Below are 25,466 nucleotides of genomic sequence, written 5' to 3'. Positions count from 1 at the left end.
AGAAAAAAATAAAGAAGGAATCATGAATTAAACTGGAGCTTAAGTCCAACAGCTAAAAACTAGTGCAAATCCACTGCAAGGATGAGAATTTTACAGTAATTATTACTGTAAGCATTAATACTTAAACAGGGAAACCATCCTGAAGTCGAGCTGTCTGCATGTATATTTATCCATCCTTTCTCTTAAAAAATTGATATTTTATGCTGATTCCAGTAATTTTGCTTCAGATGATCCCTCACACCCCCAGACTGGTCTAATCCCAGCTTCTGGATGTATTTCTATGATAGCCTATTTCAGGAGTCTTCTTCACTGCAGAACAGCTGAAAATAGCTGTTTCAGAAGAGTAGTAGAAACACAATTTACTTCGCATCTAGACTTCTGGTTTGAGCCAGGAAGTCTTGTGATTGCTGATACATTTAGTTACACCTCCTGCTCTGCATCCACTACAAGTTTGGTTCACAGGACTACTACTCAACTAGGCAAAAGAAGTATTTGCCTGTCTAGCGAAATGGAAGTAAACTACTGAAGGACTGGTTAACAGATTTTTGCAAAGTGCCACTATTTTTTGGTCAAAATCAAGAAGTTTTACTGCAATCACAGAGTAGACATTCATGTGAACTGAGACAATTATGTTTAATAAACTGCTCAATACAGGAACATTTTCCATGTGCCTTTATCAGAAAAAATTAATCCAAATGTTCTTCTACAAATCAGGCTTTGTTCTCTAGTAGGTAGATTTAACTCTCGTATTTACAGAAGAGAGTTACAAAAATTCAAAAAATTCATTCAGTTTATAATGAGAAAGTAGTACTTTTGTGCTATCTTATGCTGCATCTGTTAACCACAAAACCAGACTGGGGACACTCTTTAGCTTCAATTTGCTTGACTGCAGGTGCAGCTGCATTTTGCAAAGTCCATCTGTGTTGTCACCTTGTCCAGACAGTAAATATGTTTGTACAACATAATGATTAGGATACAGTCAACACAGAAAACAGAACTGCATAGAGGATGTAATGAATGAAGTCTGCAGACTTCAAATTTCTGATATGGAAAGCAAAAGAATTCAGCTTTGCTCTTCAAACCCAAATAGGAGACCCACTTAACTCATTAGTTAAGTCCACTTGATAGGGTAATAGCAGTGATGCACTTGGGTCCACCAAGCTACGCACGTGATCAATTTTCAACGCACAGTATGCAGGAAATCACTAGCTTACATAACCTTTTTTAAAATCAAATCAAAATGATTAATTTGAGCACAAATAGTAATGCATTAACATACAAGAGCCTAGGCCAAATAACCTAAGTGGGAAGTACTTCAGAATCAGTCAGTGCTTAGCAGCTCTCACTGTGTAAAAAGCAGAATATTTCAACTTACGTCTCAAAGCATTGTTACAAGTATCTAAGAACACCAAATATGCAAAAAATATTTCTTATTTCTTTCATGCAAGACTGAAATCCCTCCTTTTGAATTAAGGCCCAAGTAAATGCCTCCTGGAAACCTGAGACTGAGTTCTGACAAACGATCATTTAATTTTAAGCAAGCCCCAAACCAAGCCATATATATATGCACACTTCAATTATACAATGAGGTAACAGCCGTTTCAGGCTGCCTGTATGAATTTACATAAAAATAATGTTATTATGTTGGTGTGCAGGTACTTAAATACCCGGTCTAACATGTATGTAAAGAGATGCCATATTGCACTCTTACCTTTTCACATCTGAGAAGACACGTTAGTTTTCACTAACCATTAGGTCAACAAAAATGTTAAGCCTTATAAAATCCATGTGCTAGTTTAGTTGGGGTTTTTTTTTCTTCTTTTTTTCAACTTTAAGGATACTTTAACCGTTGAAGGAAATCCGGTCACTAACGTAAGGGGAAGGCTACAGTGCACTTCAGTCAGTCATTCAGTTAATCAACTGGAAAAGCGTGACTAGCACAAGAATATCGAATTTCCATTGATTTTAAGTACTCAACTAAAATGCAAAGAATAACTACCTAAGCTGCAGACAGCTGGTGTCACTAAGAAAACGGCAAAACCAGAGCTCAACTAATTAACAGCTAACAGCCCTTAAAATGGTAAAGTAATGCTAAACTGGAGTTTCCCCAGCATGAGTATAACTGGAATCTGAAAGCTTTAAGAAAACTGCTGAAGCCATGTCTGGTGTAGCCTGACTTTCGGTAAAACTCAATGGAAATGACTCCTAGTTAAATACAAGCATCACCAGATCCTTTCAACCTATTTTCTCCTGTGTAATAATGGCTTTTCACATCAAACTCACTTAACTGGAACAACCTTGTCACACTACTGAAGTAATTCAATCATTTTCAGCACTAGTTGAATAAGCATATGTAAACTGTTCACCTTGAGAGATCTTCCTACTGAAGAGAAACTATTTGCTGTGGTTTGGCCTCTGCAGTAGCTCATGCTTTCGAATTATTGTCTGACTAGAGAGCACTCTTACAGTCTTTCAGCAGAATAAAATTTGCAAGCATTCTGATTACTCAGTGACTTTTCACTGCAGTAACTCCATGTGGAAACCATTTTTTAGAAAAGTACTCACAGCCTTATAACTGAATCAGCCAATTTCTCTGATTAGATGGGAGTTGTTAAAACCAAAGTAAATGCTAACTCAGGCCTTTCTCTTAAGCACAATGCCTGCTACTCAACCTGCCCCTCACACAACTTTTTCATTAACAGAATGTTTACTGCTTTTGCTTTCAGTATAACTTCACTTAGTCCAAACACATTTTTTGTTTCTCTGTTCCTCTTCTGTTTTAAACTCTTAGCTAGGCAGCAGGATGTCAGATCTCCGTGGGACTTTCTAGCAAAATAGTTCAAACAAATCTTAGGGAAGAGAACAGATAAATTAGCTTTTGCAGAGAAGTAAAAATTGATAGACTGAGAAGAGAATGTACTACTCTTTCATGAATTTAAGATTTTATTAAATGTGCCACAGTTTTACCTACATTAGGGAAATTATACAAGAAGATAAAATTAAAACCTTCAATTAAAAAAGCTTGAGGTAAATTACTAACACTCTGCAACTACTTGTGTTACGGAAGACTGCTGAACAGGAAAAACACATTAAAAATGGATGTAAATTTTGAGGATTTAATTCTAACTTTATGTTGAACACCTCCAAAGGGGGGCTGAAGATTAATTTCCGTATGTCCTTGTAGAGATTAAGTCAATTGGGAGATGTGACTGCAGTAAGGCTGTGAGCAAAAATATATATATTAAGCAATACAAACCAAAGAAACAAAATTAGGTTTGTGCTGAGCTCAAAGACACAGGTCCTGCATTTTCTTGTATCTCTACTTGTTTCCAGAGATTTGCTTCAGACCTTCAGATCAGAAATATGATTATAATAAACTTTTAAATGTCCAATTTGCTTGTGGTACTTTATGTCTTCACACCTGCTTTATGTTGTCTCAGTAAAGTCCTTTAAGAGTCAGTCTTTGGAGAGAAATGGAAGATAAAATATGGATTTTCATGCTAAGAAATAGCACATATTCCAAATAATCCACCTCTATAAGGAAAAGCTCCCAAGCAATTATGGACAACAGATATAGGTCCTCTGATGTGTGCTTCAGAATTTCAATGAAAGCTGTCAAGGGAAAAGGGTAAATTATGGACCTTTTCCTGGCTGCATAAACTTAATACACGTGGAACAGCTGAGCACTGGTACTCTGCCAAGATCTGTGCTGTTCTATGTGCACTAAAAAATCCCATTTACTACTATTTTTGCAACAGGCTCCCTCCAGCCTCTGACCTCAGGAGTTCCTCACAAGCACAGAAAGTGGCCCCTGCTTCTGTAACTGAGTGGGTGAACATTGCTGGATGACACTAATTTTCCCAGTGACATTGCACATGGCTCAGTAGAAGATTGTCTCACAGAAATCTCTTCCAGCAGAGTTCAATGGTGTGCTATAGATATGCTCTACAAAGCCCAAAGGCAGGCCACTAAATTTGGTAGAAGGATAAAGTAGTGATGCAGCTTCCTAGGAGAGGCTGCACACTGGACACATCTTCAGCATCAATTATCAGCTGGGAAACAGCAGACATCAGGTAAATGGGTAGCCAGTAGTTTTTTCCCCTGCCACAGGCAGACACTACCACCAGTCCAAATTCTGCCCCAGAACCTGTGATTTAAAGTTAGATTTTTCTGAACTGCTTTTGTACTACTGTCTTATTTTTAGCTCCTCTGCTTTTTCTTTATTAAGTAGCTTTAAGAAAAATCCAGCTGTTGCCTTCTCATTTCTTTAGCAGATTATACTTATTTTGTATCAAGTTGGTATAAGATTAATTTTTGAAGAACGCTATTTCAAGTTAATTTCTGCTTGTTTCTATCTCCTCATATCATCAAAGTACAATATGACTAACGTTGTCTTGAAACACTTTGTAACTTCAGCTTACACCTGTTTCAAGAAGCAGCAGATTGCCTGTGCTTTTTACTCTGCTCTGTTTCAATGGCTTCATTAGAAGATGGCAACAACTGAAAACAGATCTTTAATTCAGTGATGTATGTTGCATATGGAAACATCTGACTTTATAGCACATAATTGAAACAATCACAAGGTCAGGCTAACTTACTTCCAGCAATCTCTGGTTCTTGATATAAAACTCAAACATAAGAATGATGCTGTCTTCAAAAATTCAGATTCAGGGGGCAGAGAAGGCTCTAAGTTGGAGAGTGTGTTAGAAAATGGGCCACTGACTTTAAACACCTCTATGTGACCTTAACTGTTTCAAGCAAATTACATTTCAGGTGATGGGACATGTAAAAGCTGAATTCAGTAACATGGCTTTTTTCTTAGTAAAACAGCTTAATAACCTGAAGATTATCCACATGGACTGTTTAAGAACTATATTAAAGACAGTTCAAGAAATGACCAATTTTTTCTTCTACAAAACAGACATTAGATTTGATTTTTGATGAAGCAGATAGAAAATGTACTGGTTTCATTTGAAAAAGCCTCAAATAAATCAGAATAATTTCCATCCCCTAACAGCACACCGCTTCCAACTGGAACACAGCTGATTTTCAATAGAAAGGCACACATGCTAATTCAACCAGAAGCACACAAGACAGAGTATCCTTCAATATGCAGTTAGGAGACAACACGAGCTTGGCAACTTGCTGCTCTTCTTAAAATCTTATTTTTCTTACTGTTACAACCTGAACACAGCTGTCCTTGGAAAGAGTCTTAAATTTATCCACGAGCTTGTCGTGACACACACATTGGAGAAATGTAAGGGGAGTAAGGAGGTTTGCACAACTAGCAAGATACTGTATCAACTTACTCCAGCTGTGATTCCTTCTAGCTGTAAGACTTTTGCTCTCTTTTTTGTTTTAAACCAAAATTTAACTGATAGAGTTAAGCAAAAATTAATTTATTGCCTGTAAATTTTCACAGTGAATTGCATTTCTCAAGATGAGTAGACAGTTGCATGAGAAAAAACAAAGTTGGGGGTGGGGGGTAAAAAAGCAGTAATTTTGGTCCTAGAAACAAAACCCCAAAGTTAGCGCTAGCTAGCTGCCTTGCGATCTGCATGTGCCTCCTTCAGGACTTCACATGCAATCTTTGGGCCTAACTTGTGCTTCTGTCACCATTCTTCCCTTGCAGCACCTAGATGCATCTGCAGAAGAACACAGGGTCTTCCCACTGCAGCTAATTCCAGACATGAACGTAACAACAATTTTTAGATCAAATGCTGCAATCAACTTGCAGGATGTTGAAGTCATGGTGGTGGAAGACACCACATCAAGAGTTATGAATACAAACTCTGCCTCCAAAGCTTGGTAGAGAAAATGGTCACTGGGGATGACCAATTCTCTCCGTGTCCTGTGACACAAAGAATTTAACCTCATGATCTTCATTTCCGCCGGAAAAAGACTCAAGTAACAGATACATGAACCTTCTTGCCTCTCCAGCCCCTTATTACAGGTCCTTTTTTGCTTGCACTGTGAAATTCAAACATGTTAATCAACAGCATGCAGTATAGCATGTGGTAAAAGTCTGAGCTAGTAAAAATAGTTGGTTGATAAAATGTGAAGCAGGACAGTCTCTGTCTATTATGAGTCACGTTCAACAATTGTTCTAATGAAAGCCAGAGAGAAAAACTTGGTGGCTTTGGTTTTTATTTCTTCCCCTCTAGGATCTTAAAGTTCACAGAAAATAAAACATCACTGTTCAGTTGACCGCAGTATTTCACAAAGCTAAAACATTTGTTCTATAGTTTTAACACTTAAACAGTTTAGAATTTTATGTGCAGATGACTATTCGTGCAATGCCTCCATCTTACACATCTTACAGTTCTGGTCAATAGAACACTGCCTTCTTTCATAAGTGCTTATTTAACAAGCTTTACCTGTATATAGTTCTTTCCAGGATAATAAAAATACAAAAAGCTGGTTCAGTAAGTGGGATGTCAGAGCACTCTGGACTTCTTTTAATGTCTAAAATACTTAGTGTGATTTTCATTTATCCCCAATATTTTGCAAGCTTTTCATTTATCCCCAGCCTTTCACAAGAGCTTTTCATTTATCCCCAATCTTTCACAAAGGCTTTTTTTTTTTTTTCTTTTTTTCTTTTTTTTTTTTTTTTTTAAGTATCACACACTGCTGTCTTGGACTGAATCTGTTAAAGTTGCTAATAGGAAAGCTAGCCACAAAAATCGAAAATGAGATTGTACTGCAAATACTTGTAACATTTTCTCTGCCATCACAGTAAGGAAGTAACCCCTAATAGGGTGCAGTATTTGGCTGCAGCTATTTGAGCAATCAGAAGGAAGTAGTTATTTTCTTTAACTCTGCTGGGAAGCCTGAAAGTGGCTCAACTTGTTTTTTTAGTTCTTTTTAATTCACAGGAAGAAGCAATACATTTTTAAAATGTTTATTCAGCTTCAGATATCTCTCCCAAAGACACCTGTGGTATATTCAATATACATCTTCCCTCATTCCTTCAAACACACTTAAGCTTTGAGGTAATTTAGGACAAAATACAAGAACACTTTTAAAAAATAAAAGCAAGATATCAGTAAAAAAAAAAATTAAGGCAGGATAAATAGAAAAATATTCTGTCTTCCTTTCACTGCAAATAGTTTCAGCAAAATGCACTTCAAAAAGCAAAATAATCAAGTCACTAAGTCCAAAATTAAGTGTACTTCTCCAGCAAACCTGACTTAAGCAAGCATTTCACCTGAGTTTACATTTCAGGGATTGGGCCCATAGCAATAAGGAAGATAAAGCATTCGGGGCAGATTGTCCCATGTCATTTTACCCCTTACTTAAAGGGGTACAGGAAGGAATGAAGGGGGAAAAAATTACAAAAAAAAAAAGAAAAAAACCCAAACCTTGTCTTGCTGGCTCCATGTGGGCAAAAGATGGTCACTCTCTACAGCAGCATCTCCATTCATGCCTCTCAGCCAGTACTGACCCTGCCAGTATTATCTTATCTGCACAAAGGAACCTATAATGGTGTCCTGCTGTCCCAGAAGGACCTTTCAGTTGGAGGAGCATATTACAGAGATGCAAAGCACTTGCTGCAAAGGCCTGAGATGAAATCTGTGAGTTTAGAAGATGGTCCTCTGCCCATTCAACGATAAGGGTATGCCACACTTCCTCTGTGAGATAATTCCAAAGGAACTCTGATTTAAAATGTGGCATCTTCTGGCACACGATTATTCCCTGGAAAGCATGATTTCATCCTCTCGTTTACACGCTATATTGGAAGACTGCAATACTCTAAGTAAGATGCTTTTACACTTGTAAGGATATTTTTGGGGAATGACAAGGCAACACAAGTTACAGTGTTTCAGGCTGAACGAAAAAAAGCTAATCGGAGTCTTCATCGTCGAGGTATTCCTCTGCATTACTTAATGTTCGGACTGAACCTGTAAAGAAACAAAGCTCACTCTTAATTCAGGATAAAATCAGGAAAAGCTGCACATTTGCAATGCTTGCAAATCAGCATCTGAGAAACTTGATTCCTCTATCATTTACTGAGAAATGTTAGGGCTACACAAATGGTGCTGTAGGTCTAAGGTAGGGCTAAACCAGTAATCACAACTCCTACATATGAGATTTAGCCTCTGTGTGATCTTCAAGAGCCATCTTCTGGCTCCTTGGAACCTGTACACAACAGCTAGAACTCTTTAATTTTATTCTCTGTATGTATTACATTTAAATCGCAAAGGAAAGGATGGGTGAGTTGGTGGAAAAGCCTCTATGATTTTACTCTTGGAGACTATCTGGCTGTCATTCTCTGCTTAAAATCAAAACACATTCCATCTATTCTTTCCCCTCCCTCTTTTCTCACCCACGTTTTTTCCTGAATTAATATTTCTTAGATCTACTTGTGAGCTTTTGCTTTTGAAGGACAGTAAGCAGAAAACAGGAGTATTAAAGTAAAGTATATCCACCAGATATGCCGCAGTGCCTGGAGAACTACATCTACTTTTGGCACTGTACAAAGATAAATAGCATGGGTTTTTCTTGATAGATGACTATGTGCCCACAGACTTTCAAATATATGGGAACAGGAACATGGCTTACATATAATGTGTATCATATCGTACTACCGAGAGCCGGGAACCACAAGTACCTCAGTCATAGCTTGTAATAACATATTAAAATAAACTATTAAAAATATCAGATGCCGACATAATAGGACCGATACAATTCACAGAACTGATAACCATGATATCTTAGATTTCTCCAAGAAGAAAAATGAGTACATTTAGAACTGACCTGCTCAACTGCTTTGATAAAGGAAATAAAAAGGGGAAAAAAATATTTTTTTTCTCTTTGAAGTAGGAGAAGCAGCAAAGAAAGAAAGGAAAGAAAAGAAATTGTATAGCCTTGTGCTCAAGGGGCTGTACTTAAGAAAGGACAAATCCTATTTCTTCTGTATAACAACTCTTTCCTTGTTCAGGAGCACAAACAACAGAATCTCTTTGCATTTTTCTGACAGGATTTTAATAACTTTCATTTCTTAGAATAATCTTCAGCAATCATGACATTTTAATTTCTTTATTTCTCTATTAAAGAGTCACTCAGAGTGACACAAGAATAAGAAATTAAAAGAAAATTAGCAGTAAGGAAATAAAAGAGGAGCATCTGTTGGTGATTGTTTGGCTTAGTTTGGAGGAACAGGCAGGCATAAGGGGGAGCATACCACATCATTACTCTTATGTCATGTTCCCTGTGGCACATTGCTTTTAAAGTGGTTTACATCCTTGCTTTCTTTCTGTCTCTCCACTCTGAAGGGTCTGTCTTCCATTTCCTTCCCTTCCCTTATTGTTTCCACATCTTCTGAACTCCTTTGCCTCTTGCTGACACAAGATGGCATTTTGTGTGGAGTCAGCAACACCAAATGTGATAAACCACAGGTCTCTGTCATAGCTCTGCTGAATTAACCCTCCCAAGTGAACCCTTCCAAACCCAACTCTTAGCCCGCGTAGCTCCTGACTGTTTTTTATGGCTATCAACATACAGATATTTGGGTCAAAATAGTGTCCTCTAAAAAAGAAAAAAGTGTCAGAATAAAAAAATCAGAAATACCTGCACTCTGTTTCTTCTTAAGCAGGGAAGCACAAGCTGCATTGGTTGCCATGTCTAAGGCCAGTTTCTTCTCATTGTTCTTCAGGTCTGTTCTTGCCCCTTAACAATATAAAATTTTCATCATGAATCACTGTCCCAGCTATGTCTTGAGCAACGGTACTACAATACAAGTTTGAGTAGCACAGGCAGAACAGTAATGGACTAGGGAATCTCAACTGTGGACTGCTCTGGAGCAGACTAAAAGCTATGGATGCTCTTCCACAAGCTACAATTGGCTAGGGAACTCACTGGCTGCTCTCCCCTTCCAGGAAGCAGATGTCACTGCTGTTCTGGAGTTAAGTGCCTAATTTTGTCTGCAAAGCAGGATCAAATTTATCTTGAGCAGATGCAATGTCTGCTTTCCAAACAGCTGCCAGAGAATAATTGCAAGACTTACAAAATCAGGCAGGTAAGCTGGCTAAAGACTGTACCTGCATTATAGGAAAACACTTAAAAAATACAGATTATTTAATAAACATTCAGGAATCTAGTCTGCCACACAGATTGTTGAAACCTTGGTGAAGATCTTTACCCTTTGCCAGCAGCATCTCTACAATATCTGCATAACCTTTCCATGCAGCAGCATGCAAAGCTGTGTCTCCCAATTTGTTCTGTGGAGTCAGAGGGAAAAGCAACAGGATTAAAATATAGCAAAAAAACTTCCAGCTTGTACCAAGGACAAATAACATCATACCTCTACTGTAAGGGTCTGTTGGTTTAACCTACCTGTTGGTTTAACTCTAAGTTTGCCTGGGTAAAGAGAACATCCACTATATCTGCAGAAAACAGGGCAGGGGAGGAATAAACAGAATAAATTAATGGAAACAAGAATGGCTTTTTTGCCTTCATAATATACATTTTGGCTAAGATTTAATGATAGAGCAATCCAATCAGCTAATGAAAATCTGTAACAGTCAGACTGCACTGAGCAAACAATCATTGGTCACAAACAAATGCTACTGCATAAAATACCCAAAATACTACTACACTTCTTTTTAGTCTATCCTTCTTCCCGCTCTGCTTCTAACAGGCTAATTAGAATGCCTGCTTCAACAGCAACAACAAAACATGCAGCATTTGATGGCGCCGAACCCCTCTTCTAGCTTTAACTTTGCTTTTAATCAAACTAGAAGGACATTTTAGAAATCCTGGCTTTATCAGTCTAACAAGCAAATCAAGAAAACCAGAGAACAGTCATTTCAAATTAATTCTCTGATACCTTTGTGGCCTCCATGGCATGCCCAGTACAGAGCAGTGTTTCCAGCTTTGTCTAAGCCATTGACCCCAACTCGATTATCCAAACACTCCCTCAACCAGCTTAGGTTGCCTGAAAGACAAATTCAGGTTTTATTATTTCTTTCTTTGAAGTTAACAGAACTAAAAAGTATCAGTCCTCCTATGAACTTATGAGGACAAAAAGTGATTAGCAGCAACACTTAACAAATCATAAAACAATCAGTCCAAGTTATATCAAACGTCTTTCCTTCAACTCCCAGCAGACCTTTGAATCCCCATGTAGTTAAATGCACAGTGTATTTCTGTGTATACAATCGCAGAGCAGCAATTCAACCAGGCTGTAAACCAGCTCAGCTTCTGAAATCTGCAAAACTTACCAGGTAACTTGTTCAAGATATCAGACAACCGAAACATACAAGACTTCTTCATTCCAAGTATGTCATTATTATTTTGGCAGAAAACAAACAAATCATCTAAAGGATTACACAGCTAAAACCCAAATCACACTTACCGCGTTTGGCAGCTTCATGCAGTGGGTTATCAATAGACTCAGCCTGCTCTGCCACTGAAATGAAACAGAGTAAATTCTAACTACTTCTGACACTGAACAGATATTTGACACCTATGTTGAAATAAAACTGTGATTTATTCCAGAATAACCAGTAATGCATATCTGATTCTAACATGAAAGGGGATTTGTGAGTGATGGACTAGTTTCATGCACTTCAACTTCTTGTGTATGGGAAAGCAATTCAGAGAAAAGCTTGTGAAAATTTTCAAAGAACAGCATCAAACTGATCAGTGACTACAAGCCACTGGGAATCTGAAAATATTTCATCTTAGATGCTATTTCTTTTTCTACACTTCGAAGATGACTGAGCAGTGGCATGTAGCTAGGCTTTCAACCAACAGCTTGCCATCTGTAGTTATGAGTGAATTATTTCCAAGGGGTCTGTGAAGGGTAAGTTTTAAAAAAAAAAATAAAAATCACTGTCAGTAGCCTTCCTATCTGTTTTACAGAAGTGGTCGGGGTTTTTTTTTTCATTTTCCCTGGAAAACCTGCAGGAGGTCTGCAAATCAAAACTGTTTAAACAAGGAATGTAGTGATCAGCAGACTGAAGTTCAGGCTTCTGTAGACCTTTTCCTCATCCCACAAGCTTTAGGTTTTACTGAAGAGGAGCAGCAAACAGCTCCTGATCACTGTGCTGTTGCAACAGCAAAAAGCTGAACAGCACTGTGAAGCAGTTGCAAGTGGAAATGTGATCTAGCAGCTCTTTTTTAAAAACTTTTTTTTTAGGTGGAAAACCCTGTGACTCCTAAGGGTACAGGCAAATAGGACAGTGTACAATCTGAGATGAGTAGGCTCTCTAAGCCCCTGCGCTATGGCTTGTTCCAGGAGGCAAGGAGAATGTGGAAGGGTGTCTTCAAATCAAACTGTTACTGCAATCAGATGCAATGCAGGTAAATGTAATGTATATCAGCTACCAGAAATGAAAGTCTCAAGACTGTTGTGGCCTACCTGGATCTTTTCTTACTTTGGTGTGTATTCCTCCCATAATGCTTGTAACTGAAAAATTTCACATGCTTATCTCTCTAGCTGTGAGTAAAATAAAATGCAAATGCTAGATTCTGAAAAATTTGTGCAAACAGTGAACAAAATTTTAAAATGCAAGAGAAGCCAGGCCCAGAGCAGCCAGCCATTACACAAGCAGAACATGCTAGTCACATTGAGTAGTGCTTGTGCACAGCACAAAGCATTAATACTAACAACGTCTCAAAAGCCTAAAATTAACTTTTTCTTTAACTCTTGTCAGAAGTTCAGTAGTATTTTTAATGCACATAACACTGATTCTCCTTCCAGCCCAGCAGATGGAGTACAAGACCCCACCAGAGACAGCAGTTTCAGGTCTGTCTCCACCTTTTCCAAAGAGGTTGTAGAAGAGCACATGAGATCACAGTGTTTTAATGGTTAAGACTGAACCTAGGCAGTCCTAATAGTGGTAACCAGCAAAAGCAGGCCTTTGGGGATTTTGTAGTTTGTCTACAATCAGAAGACATGTTCCTGGTACTCTCCATTCTTAGGGTCCGCGTAGGCTTCTGTCTTGCTTACACAAAGGCAATGTGAAAATGTGAAGGCAGAGACACCACCCCTCCAAACCCTACACCTGGCCTAAAACAGAAGTTAAACTGTTGCTCAGATAACTTTTCAGTAAACCACTCTGGAAGCAACTTTTCCAAATTATCTCAATGGAAACACAACTTAATTAGGTGTTGGGTTTATTTTAAATATAACATACTCCAATGTTAAAAAGAAATGTGAGTGTAGGTAAGCACACGTAAAATATTCCCTGGATGTAACAGTGACTACCTCTGGCAGATGGCAAGAGCAGAATCAGCCTGGAACTTACAAAATGAAGTGAAATTTGGTGCCATGGTCTCCATAACTGCACCACAGGCTTCTATTCAATTATTTCTACTAACTACAAGTCAGGGCAGGGAACATGGCATTGCTACCATAATGTCTCCTATTGAAGAAGGGACATTAAGCAACCACAGTTACTAACATACTAGCACTTTTGATGCAATCTGCCATGTGGCACTGCAACTCTGCCAACATTTCCTGGGAGGACTTGAAAGACATTATGCTGTGTCATCTGTACTCACGGCTTTTCAAAGTGACTATCTGAATCTGAAAAAGCAATGGCTATTCAGCCCAAACAGATATGGGTGCAGTCCCCAAGAAAACAATGCTTTCTGTGGCTGAATATATCCATTACAAAGCAACAAATAACAAACAAAACAGCCCTATTTCTTAAGTGGGAGGGAAAAAAATAATCAAAGGAGGTCTACAGAACTGTTACAATCCTTTTAGCTTCCTCTCCATATGCAGGTTTACTTAACAATTCCAGTAGTGATTATCTATCTCTGTAAGATCCCATGCTGTGTCAGACTTCCTGATCTCAAAGCTACTAACGGCTCTGATTGTCTATCCTTAGGTGTACTTAAAGAAGGCATTACACAGACTGAAGGAATATAGCCAAGATACTTCTAATGAGAAGACCTTAAGAACTGCAGTATGTTCATTAAGAGTATCAAGAATACAAGCATACCAGTTTTGTGTGCCACCTGTAAAACCATCCTTTAGATCCCAGTGTTCTTCCCCTCAAAACTGAGAACACTTATTGCTGTTAACTGCACAACCAGGAACATGAAAACTTGGCAAACTCAAGCTGTCTCTACGTTATAAAAACATAAGACAGCCTGTCCACACTGATGTCCACTAGTGACTGCTATTGCAGATGCCTTCTGAAAAAAATGTGGTAAGAGGACTGCTAAATGCCAATAGTGTGATCAGTTTCTGAAACTAAACTTATCAGTTATTTTTATTTGGCGATTTCCTTTGATTGTGAATGACCTTACCAAATGAAAATATTCTACACATTACCATAGTTGCTTGGAATTAGTCCAGTTCTCCCTTTGCAAGTTCCTTTCCACCAATTCGTATCACTCTGTACAGAAAAGGGAAAATATTTTAGAAGGGATATGCTGCATCTCAGAAGTATTCAGTCTGTATAGGATGTCTTAGACTCACCATGTCTGAGATGTAAATTATATCTCCTTCTTCGAAGTACAGTTCATCTGGCTTTAAAAAAAAAAAATTAAAAAGAAGAAGTAAAAAATCTGAATACATGTACTTAGATATAACAAATACCTGGATAAAGCAGAGTCCGTTCAGCTCTTCCTTCAAAAGAACAATAACACAAATTCTCTAGCAACTACACAACAGCATGACAGTCTTTCATACCGTAGTTTTACTTGCCTACAGCTAACTTTACGGACCTGTGACCTTCCTGACAACTAAAGGAAAAGACTGGGGCCTTTCCAACAGACCACTGTGCAACAAAAGCAGTCAAGTGTATCCTGTGTACCCTTTTGGCTGGTCCCAGTTCATGAAATCTTAGTTCTTAATTTGTTGCCTTTGGAATATAAGAAAAAAAATCACATAAATCGCTGATCTTAGATTGCACGTAGCCCATAGCAGAGAAGAAAACATACTGCTTTTAAGAAGAGCTGGACTTATGAAAGGAGAAGGATAATTAATCAGGCAGTTTTAGTCACATTAAGAACCAAGATCTATCAATAGGCTTTTTCATTGAAAACATAGTACAGTAAGTCTAACAGGCCAACCCTAGCTAGAACTGAAGAAATATTATAGACAAGATTAAAATGAAGCTTCTCAAAACGCTAAAATCTAGATGTACTTACCGTTCTGGGCTCAAATGTATACAGGGCCCGGAACACTTTAACCTGCCCTAAAAAAGAAAATACCAGTATTAATATCATGCCTTCTAAACACAGCATACCCGTAACAGTCTTCAAATTTAAATAAATTCATTTCCTTAACGCTTAAATCTACTTGCTGAATGAATTTGTTCTGTGCCTGGCAATGAAAATCAGGATGAGAAGACTCAACCCAGCAGCACAGATTCTGAAGGAAATGGGCCAACTCAACAGCTACATGTCAGCTGCCTCCTGTGCACACCTAACAGTCTTCATAGCTCACCATGCAAGTCAACTGAAGCGTTGCCATCAATTTCTGAGGCAAAGCGTGGTTTCAGTAATATGTACTTCCCCACACTCAGACATGCTGTATATATTTTTATTAATATCAGATTTGTTAAATGATACAGAAATAAGGAAAGAATAAAGACAAAACAATGGCCAATGTTTACAACATGTTCTCATACTTGCAGTTGTTCTAATTAGGAAAATAATGCAATGCCACAGAAATCATTGCATCAAGAAAAATGACAAGTGGTCACCAAGTCCTATTTATGGAATGTACAACTAACATGTTCAGATGTTTAAAATAAGCTATAGCCTTTACAATTCCACTAAGTGGGCAATGTTGCTTTTAATAAGGCAGTTTTAAAGAGAGTGTCAGCAGCATCCAAGCCAAGAAAAGCTAACTTTAATACAGACAGGTACAAATTTAATTGCATACACTGCAAAAGAAGCATCCCTATAAACATTTTTTTGTAATTCAAAAAAGGTACATTTCAAGAACACCAAGCAGAAAGTATAAGATGAGTACAGGAAAAAAACCCCATGTATCTTACATGACTTTATTAGCTGAACTGCTTAAGTGCACTGAACTCAATGGAGTAATACATTATGCAGACTGGTCTGTATTGTTTACTTTTAAATACCTTAACTACGTAGCTGTATTTCAGGTTCTTACACTATACATGTTTAAAGTGTAACTTGTGATTGAAGCAGTATTCGGTCCATGAGGACAATGCATTACTTAGACAACAATTAGCCCAGGCTATTTTGTACCCTCAGAGAAAATGATGAACCTACTGCCAAAGGTTAGTACTGTAAAATAAAATGTTTTTACATAAAATCTTGTGTAGTATATTATATGGAGAGAACTGAATAATGAGAAAGTAGGTTTCCTTATGTCTCAAGAATAAGCCTTTGTGTTTCTGTAAAGAACCATGGCTAGAATTTTTTTTGCCTGTTTTTTGCTAGTAGTCTTCGCTACCTCACTATCTAAAAGCCTACACACAATAGTGATGACTTTAGAAAGTTAACTTAAGGGCTTTAGAAATGTCAGTCTAAACGTATATATGATGACAGGCTTAAGAAAGAAGGATGGTACTCAATTCTATAAGCTGCCACTTTGCAGCATACTCCACAGTCCTGGGGTGGCTCTTTAATACATTTTCAAATACCTCTGGATATTCCCTAGCAAGGGCCATGCCACAGCACGTGTTAAGCCCTTAAGTTAACTTTCTAGAGTCATCACTATTGTGTGTAGGCCTTTAGATAGTGGGGTAGCAAAGACTACTAGCAAAAAACAGGCAAAAAATATGAAGTGGTATTTACCAAGGCATAGTAACAACTAAGCAAAACATTTCCGTAGACCTCTGCCTCAGGCTTTTTGGGGCTCAGTATCTCTAAAAGTATAACCACAAAATTAACCCATATAAACTTTCTAGATTGCCAAATGCATGTAGACACTGTATATATGATTTTTCTTCCAATCTGTAACTGTATCCCATGCCTCTCCCAGATCTTATTTTTGAATAACACCATAGAATTTCAGTTTGGTTTACTGGTTCTCTCACACAGCAGCTGTTTCCCAGACATAAAAGGTCCAACACTTGTCAACCGTTTGCCTCAGAAACTAAACAGCTGCACTGTGGCAACAGCTAAAAAGGATGAACCCTCTGTTCAGTTTGTTACCCATATAGAAATGATGAACAAGGACATTAGTCATGTGTTCTAGATCTAAAAACTTCACAATGATATCTCTGAACAGCAACTGAGGAGAAGCCAAACAAAAAAACCCAAAAAAACAACAAAAAAAGACAAATAAAAGAAAAAAGAACAAGACATGACAAAACAGAATGGGTGACACTGAATACTGTTCCTTCCTAGCTTTCTTACACAGATGACAGAAAAATGCAAGATAGAACTGCACACTGATGACTCTGGCGGCTTAAACCATCACCCACCAATTTTCGAGGTTTTATGTAAGTAAAAGGAGGAAATGGACAAAAAAGGGAAGAACCAGAAATATTAAAAGGGGAAATGAAAAGATGGCAGAAGACAGGGAAGAGCGAGACACATAGATTTCTGTGTGTCATACGTGTTTCCTGTAACAATGTACTGCATCTGTATCAACATGTTTTCTAAAGCTATCACACTTTAAGGGAGGACAAGAAGCATGGAAACACTGATGCTGATAAAAATATCGCTGACATGTTGTTTCAACAAAAGGCAATTCATAGTAGATGCTTGGGGTTTTTTGTTCAGTTTTTTTTATTATTTATTCTATGTAAGCAGTGACTTCCCCAAATGTCAAGCTGTGGTGTTACACGCAGCACAACATATTCTAAAACATTTTCCTGATGAAACACAAGGTACAGATTTGAATCTATAGAACCACAGGCCTGGCAGATGTTAGCTTTACAGTACCTTATACGGGAGTTCAACACTACACATTACTGGCACCAATCAAATATTTGTCGGTAAATGGACATGAAACCTGGTCACGTTCCTACACTTAAGACCTAAGAACAACAGGACTTTACCACTTGCAGTGGTAATTATTTGTGCCAAATTTTAATTAAAAAAAAAAAAATCAGTCTAGAAGATTTAAAATCACAAAATGTGAGGATGGAAAGGGCACACTAAACTTAATTCCTGTTCAGCAAATACAGACAAACTGTATTTTACTAGATACATGTGATTACTTGAAGTACTTTTATCTAGCAAAGCCCATCCCTAGGCACACAGACAGACTTAATTGGCAGGCATCCTTTGGAATAAACAAAAAGTTAGAAAGTGCCTGTGGACCTCCTGTGCTCCCCCCTACAACCATCTCTCCACTATGAACCACGCTGCAGGTTTCATGTGGCATGGAGAACTAATCCATTAGCACTGATGCGAATATATCAAAGTTGACTGACTCCACCTCTCCACCACGTACCTCCAGAGAACAAAATAAAGAGAATACAAAAGACACATGTACCTTTTTAAGATTTCAAGGCACCAGGTAAATATACACAGCTCTGTTCTCAGCATAACTTTACAAAGGCAGTACCCTTTATAAAAACAAAGGAAATGGAGGTACAGTGCAGTGTTGTGTCCCACAGTAAACCTTTTTCTAAGTGCAGGGAGAAATTTAAATGGTTCTTTTCAATCCCATACTTTTGCCACAGGGCCGTCCTTTCCCTTCTCATAGAATTTGCATTAAACATCTGCAAAACAACTACCTGACAAATAAAAAACATAACTTATTACACATACCAAACATAAAAATATTCTCAGCATACAACCCCCCCCAAAGCCATAATTTGCCAAACCCTCCCCCAGCAACACAACAGGGTAAAGGAGTCAAACTAATAATTTTCTCTACTCAGCAACATAAAACAAATAGCTTTATCAGGTTGGACTGACCTCATGCCCTCAATTCCACACTATTTTTGATGTCTTCTCCTATAAACTTCTGCTTTTATGAGGAAAGGAAACAGGCTACTCAGATTTCTAATATGGACCTTCTGCCAGCTAAGTGCACAGAAGTGAAGAAACTGAAGCAAACAGTAACAACACTTAAAAACGCAGCTTCTGATATGTACTGAACTGAAACAAGATCACTACTCTGCTTTTTAATACAAATGAAAAAGACCTTTTCTCGAAAGACTAGAAGCTTTTTGTTTCCTCCTAGCATTTGAGGTTTATTTTTAATTAATTGCAATCATTAACAGAAGACTGTTTCCAAAGAAGTGCTGTTTTCGAAACAAGGAGATACTGTTTCTCTCAGTGACGCTTTCCCCGCACTTCCTTTCTGTTTTTATCCCAGCTTCTCTCTATACTGCCACAGACACTAGCAATAAAATCCCCCTTTTGCTCAACTTCCCACCAAAGCATTCTCCGCTTTCCTTTTCTTTGCATTCATCTGTAACAGAAAGAAGAAAAAAAAAACCCAAAACACCCAACCAAAATAAAAAAAAGGAAAAAAGAAAAAATAAGGGGGGGAAAAAAAAATATGAAAAAAGAAGGGAGAAAAAAAAAAAAAAAAGGCCCATCCTTGCAAGGCATTACTTATTTAGGTATTTGAGTTAGGCTGAACTTCCAGCACCAAAGGGCAGGGAAAGCATCTTCATTAGCTGTCAATTTGTATTACTTCCTCATCCAAAAAAAAAAAAAAAAAAAAAAGTACTTGGTGCAAAAGGCATTTATTTTAGTTAAGAAAATAATCATGGTAGTAAGCCAGCACTGACAGCTACCGAGGCTTGTCCCCCAGTGGACTGATATGAGTCTTTTGTTAGCATTTCACACCCTGCTTCACCTGACATACACAATCACATCTCATTGATACAAACAAGGTTCTATAAATTAGATATTGATCCTGATGCAGCATCTTTTCATTAGCTGTATTTAGAGTGTGCAGCTCTGGACTACCATAAAAATCAGAGTAATTATCTTACTTTAGATAGACAGACTCACTGGGTGTCACAAAGCACTATCAGCGCCTGTCATATGAGAAAGGGATAATCTCTGCACTCTAGAAAACCAGAACTGGCCATGGTCATCTACACATAAATTTAAAAACTTAAGTCTAGCAGCTCCTGTAAGGGTTCAAGCTAATCCTGAACTGTCAGCAGTCATCCTCCTCATTGCTCACACAAGGCTTCACAGGAGTTGAGAATAAGGTACTCTCTCTAGCACCAACCTGACTGAAAACTGAATCCCCACCTGTAACAAATGGATGAAAAAGAGAAGATAATAATGAGATTTGGGATACAGGGAAGAAAAAGGACAGTTTGCATGTTCCATGGCCTATGCTGGTTTTAAAGTCTCCTCCCAGAACATGTACAACTGGCAATATGAATTCTGGCAGACATTCAGATTAATTTATCTGAAGGAACTGAGAGGCATCCTCTGCCTGACCTCACAGAAAGCATGGCGGCAAACAGAGTTCTTTGTTTTCTTCATGTTGGCTTAAGAATCTGCAAAGTTTGAGGTTTTTTACACTACACAACCTGGCAGTGCACAGCAGCAATTTGAAGTCACAATCTTTTGGTCAAGTAACAATATCACAATAATTTGTGATATGCTTGAAGCTTGCTTTAGTAAGCAGAGATGTTCATGTCACAATCTGCACGTCTCTCAGGAGATGTGCAGTTTTATTAGGAGGTTATTATGACCAGATGGAAACATTTTTTCTGGCTTCTCAGGAAATTGGAAATAAGGTGCTTTACACCCAGACCTTCAAGCAGGAATAAGAGTGGAAATATGTTTTACAGGACTGCAGCTTGCATTCTGGCATTCTGCTGACAGGACCTTGCACAGAGAGAAAAGGGTACAACACAGCACTTAAGCATTGCCACAACTGAGAAAAAACTGGAGTCCTCAATGTTTAGAGAATCATCTTCCACCTCTAAGTAGTGTTTGGTAGAAAGGGGAAGTGAACACAGGGCATACCAATCAGAGGGGAGGAAGTGGGGAGGGTGTATTTAACAAACAAACATATTGAAAAGAATGCAAAGGGTAGACTGGTGCCAGTGTAGATGACAAATGCGGGTAGCCCAGGAACAATCATGGACTGCTCTAGTCAGTATCTGGAGTGGAAGGAACAAATAGCATTTGTTTACAAAAAATCAGAATTAAGAATACTCTCACAGAAGATGTATGTGAACACAGTTTCACAAATGAATTTTCACTGGCACAGTTTGATTCTGATATCTTCTATTTCTTACTAATTTTGTATCTACAGATAGACAAGAATGCCTTCGCTTGTAGGAAGCCTGTTTGTGGTCCCTGCACCCTGCAGTAGAAACAGGGTTTGGAGTCAGAAATGAAAGTTTAAAATTCATGTTGAAATCAGACTTGGAACTGTTTAATTGTTCTCTGATGTCTTTCTCCCCTTAGAGCTGATGACCAACAGCGTAACTCCCCAAGTTCACATGCTCACACCTCCTTAGCTAAGAGAAACCCAAACCACCAACACGCAAGCCAAATTTAAGCCTACTGCTAAGAGCTTAAGCATGTGACTCAACACAGGTCTCCCGCTCCTGTGAATGCTGTCACAGCTCCTACCTCACCTAAGAATTAAGGGGAACTGAACCTGACTGTGATTCAAACTAAATATTTTATGTTCAGAATCCTGTTTTTAACTGTGACAGCTGCTAGTGGCTGCAAAGTCAACAGACCTACTCTAAGGTAGTAAGAACTCCTTATGTTACATATGTTGTGCTCCCCCCTGCCTCCCTTCCTCTCAACTGCAGTAATTTCCAACTGTAATTTCACTGAGGCAAAGACTGGTCTTCCCCTATCAAATGTAAATGTTGCATGGAATCCAGGCCAGGATCAACAAACCTTACTCTGTCTGGAGAATATGAAAGTAAGTAAGGTTTCTTTAAAATTTTGACATAACACTTTCATCTCCCCAAAAGCTGCTGCACACTTACATAAGGCTCTGATCAAAAATGTGTGATCAGATAGAGCATGCTGTTCAAGGATACAACTAGCAGAAGCCAACACAGCTTGTCAAGTTCAAAGGACTTAAACATTCTGTGTCAGATGTTAATCCTATTCACAAAGTTACTTAAAAGGTTTATTAATTCTGTAAATAATAATGCAGTTTGAGACATCAGTTTTGAAAGATGGAGGGGAAACTCTACCTTTGCATAATGCTGACAGAGCAGAAAGTTTCTGCTATTTCCAACTCCCACTCCGCTCCTTTGTATCTTCAACAGCAAGTCTAAATACAAATTACAGCTAGAAAACAATAATAATACAGACCCCCAAGAGAAAAGCAAAGCTAGGCACTTGTTTATAACAAAAAAAAAAAGCCTCAAAACAGTAGAAATTAAAAGCCTTCTAAATCCTCTGAAAACAGTCATGAGCCCTTACTCAAGGGCTAATCACAGACTCCAAAATACTAGCACAAGTGTTGATAAACACATCAGATGGTTTTCTAAAATATATTGATGTCAAAATGATCTCTCCGTAACTGAAATCCTAATGTGGTGTGCACGTCACAGGATTAATAGAAGAGCCTTCTGACAGATAAAACACTCTCATGTACAGAAGAAAACCACACTTAATGCTATAGCTAGTTTTTCTCCCTTCACACCTCCTTTTTTAACCCCCACATTTTTAAAGCGCTGTCTAGCCATCTGACCCTAACATCCAACACCATTGTGATGATCACTAAACACTCACTTTTTTAGAAAGGATGTTCACTAAATGTTTTCATATCCCTGCCACCTGTTATATCTCCTTCCATCTCTATCTTGCCTGCACTTTTTTCTTTCCTTGAACACTAAGGAAAAGTTTACGGGTTATAGCCCAGTTTATAGACTGGATGCCTGGTAACAGTGAGGAAAAATTAACACAGCTTGATCAAATGCACGAAGACATTCCACCAACCACAGTCTAAAAGTCACCAAAAGAGACAGAACTATGCTCCTGTAGCAACAATTTCGCCACACGCAGTTCCTGTATTTATCTGTCCTTAATGAGCGCATTTTGATGTCTACAGTCCCGAGAGATTCAATGACAGCACCGTAGGCATAACTGATACTATACCCAAAACACAGCAGAACATACAACTACAGAAATATTTTAGGGTATGCTGGAAGACAATCTGTTCCTGAAAATGTCCTGGAAAAAATTGAATGCAATTCAAAACCTCCCTAAGATTTTCTCTCTTCAGAAACTGGGGATTCAGCAAAATGAATCTTATTACCATTAATCAGCTCTAGCAGCCACTAGCAAGACAGTCTTATTCTCTTCCTCCTTCAGCCATATATTTCTACTCGTTCCCTTCTGCTGTGTCAAGCACTCATGCACTAAAGCAGCAGAGCAAGTTCATCAGACATAAAACCAACCTAACACAAAAAGTCAGAGCACCAATCCAGCTTTTCATGTCACTAAATGGCAGGACGGGTGTAGGGAACCTGTCCCTTTGATGGCAGTCCACGTTTTATCAGATCAAGCATACCACAAAACTGCACCCCAGCAAAGTAGCGAAAGACACCTAGTATTAGACATAACACATCTGAGTTAGTCTGATAGCTCCTGCAGGTTACATAGGGCCAAAGCCTTCAACTCCTTAAAAATCTTCCTGTTAAATTTAACTTATCTTTTTGCAAATCAGAAAACTGAGTTATCAGCTTCACTGGAAAAATCTGCCCTTCTTACAAACATGGAAGCTGGTAAGACCAACACCACATGCTTTCAGAATCTCATTTCCTCAGTACTGGTTTTCAGTGAGAGTCCACGACAGCAATATTTCTATTACTGTCCTTTTCATTTCAACTAAGCTGTTTTGTAAGAGGCTTAGCAAACTTCAGGGCAGAGGAAATTCTTCCAGGGATGAAACTTTACATTTAGAAAGCTTTAACAGGTTTTGCTTCTATTGGCAAGTTGAGACCAATAGTTTAAGTGGTCTAACTGGGTTGCACTTACTTGCCTTCAAATTAAAAACTTGTTCTATAAGCTGTCTAGTTAAGGTACTCAATTAAGTTATGCATATGCATATTTCTAAAAAAACCCCAGTATTTCAAATACTATTTTAAGCGCAAAAAATACTGCAATTCAGATGTGTTTAGGGATCAGATAATCGTATTCTGGGAAAAACGAACTAGTCCTATCTATTTAATTACATTCACACTTAATTTATAACCTTCAAGTAAGAATTCAACCTTTCATGTTGGGAGATGATACATAAATGTGAAAGAGCAATTTCATTTTCTGTATCAATTCCTTGTTTAAAAAACCAACCAAGCCCTAAACAAATGTATGCTTACCTGAAAGCTGCCATTTCTACTCCAAGGTTTAAAACCTTGCCATTTTCAATGTTTATTCAACGTATTTTTAGAAAAATCTCTGATTTTTACTAGTTTTTTGAAACTAACTTTGCACTGAATTTATCTGAAAAGGGTGCAGGAGCATAAAATTATGCATCAGTAACTAGATGCACTAGAAGGGTTGTCGTGCACACTCACACCAGAACGTCAAGGGATGGAGCACGGCTGCTGGGAGCGCCAAAAGCGGCGGGTGCCGCAGAAGAAGAATGTAGCACGGGACTATGCCCCAAAACCGCTGTTAGGTATCAGCGTATTGCCAGCCCATGAACCACGGGGCAACCCTCGGAGTATTTCAACGCCTGCTTCTTCACAGGTTAACAGGCTTCCTGCGCCCACCGGCCTGTGCGACCTTCCCCTCGGCAGCGGCCACCGGCCGGGCCTGCGCCGGGCCCCCGCGGGGGAAGGCCGGGGCCGGGGGCCCTACGCACGCCGCGACAGCTGAGGTCCCGCCGGCTCTACCCCGCGGCCGCTCTCGAACCTTCTCCCGAGCCCGAGCACGCGCGGGACCCCGCCCAGACACGACGCCTCCGCGCCGAGGGCCACTCCGCCACCCGCCCCAGCGGGGCCGCGGTGCTCGGGCCGCGGAAGGGCACCCGCCGCCGCCGAGCAAGCGGTGCGGTGGTTAATGGCGGCGGGGCGGAGAAAGGAAAGGGTAGGCGGCCCTGCCCCGCTCCCCCCGGCTGGGCTCCCCGCTCTGACAGCCCGGGCCCGACCCCCGAACCGCCCACGTGTCAGCCGGCAGCGGGCTGCCCCGCGCCCCGCACCGACCGCGCGCGGCCGACGAGCGACCTGGGGGTGGCGGGTCGGGCCGCTGGGCCCCTCCCGTACCTGGCTTGGCCGGCTTAGGTGGCGGCTTGGACATGGCTGGGGCCGGCCCGGGCGTGGACGGGGAAGCGGCGGGACGGCGACGGGCTGCCTGCGAGCGGGCCGGCGATGCCGGGCGGGGCGGAGGGCGCAGGCACTCGCCGGGCTCCCAGGGGCGATGCGCGGCCGGCGGCTGCAGGCGGGCGGCCGGGCGGAGGAAGGAAGAGCGGGCGGGTGGGGCCGGTGTTACCGGCAGCGCCCCCTGGTGGCGGCCGCAGGCGCTTCGCCAGCCCCAGGCAGGACCCCGCTAATCCCCGCGCGCGCCGAGGCTCCGCCCCTCCCCCCGCCCCCCCCCGCGGCGGGAGGGGCGAGGGGCAGGCACGGCGCAGTGGAGCGGCGGTCGATGGGGGCACGACGCGTGAAGCG

At 39.8% G+C, this 25,466-nt stretch overlaps 1 protein-coding gene across 1 annotated transcript; it reads right to left on the bottom strand.

The window, feature by feature from the left end:
• Positions 1 to 614: 614 nt before the first annotated feature.
• On the bottom strand, positions 615 to 25,331 carry OSTF1 (osteoclast stimulating factor 1). Its single transcript, XM_037373025.1, has 10 exons — positions 25,065 to 25,331; positions 15,112 to 15,158; positions 14,438 to 14,488; positions 14,291 to 14,354; positions 11,357 to 11,410; positions 10,829 to 10,936; positions 10,336 to 10,385; positions 10,142 to 10,220; positions 9,571 to 9,669; positions 615 to 7,901 (listed from the first exon to the last, which is right to left on the bottom strand). Exons 1-10 carry the CDS (start codon positions 25,096 to 25,098, stop codon positions 7,843 to 7,845), a joined length of 645 nt encoding a protein of 214 aa, XP_037228922.1. The 5' UTR covers positions 25,099 to 25,331; the 3' UTR covers positions 615 to 7,842.
• Positions 25,332 to 25,466: the final 135 nt, after the last annotated feature.

The sequence above is a fragment of the Falco rusticolus genome, chromosome Z, assembly GCF_015220075.1.
Source record: "Falco rusticolus isolate bFalRus1 chromosome Z, bFalRus1.pri, whole genome shotgun sequence".
Lineage (NCBI taxonomy): Eukaryota > Metazoa > Chordata > Aves > Falconiformes > Falconidae > Falco > Falco rusticolus.
The sequence above is the reverse complement of the archived record's forward strand: the minus strand, read 5'-3'. Positions and strand labels throughout refer to the sequence as shown.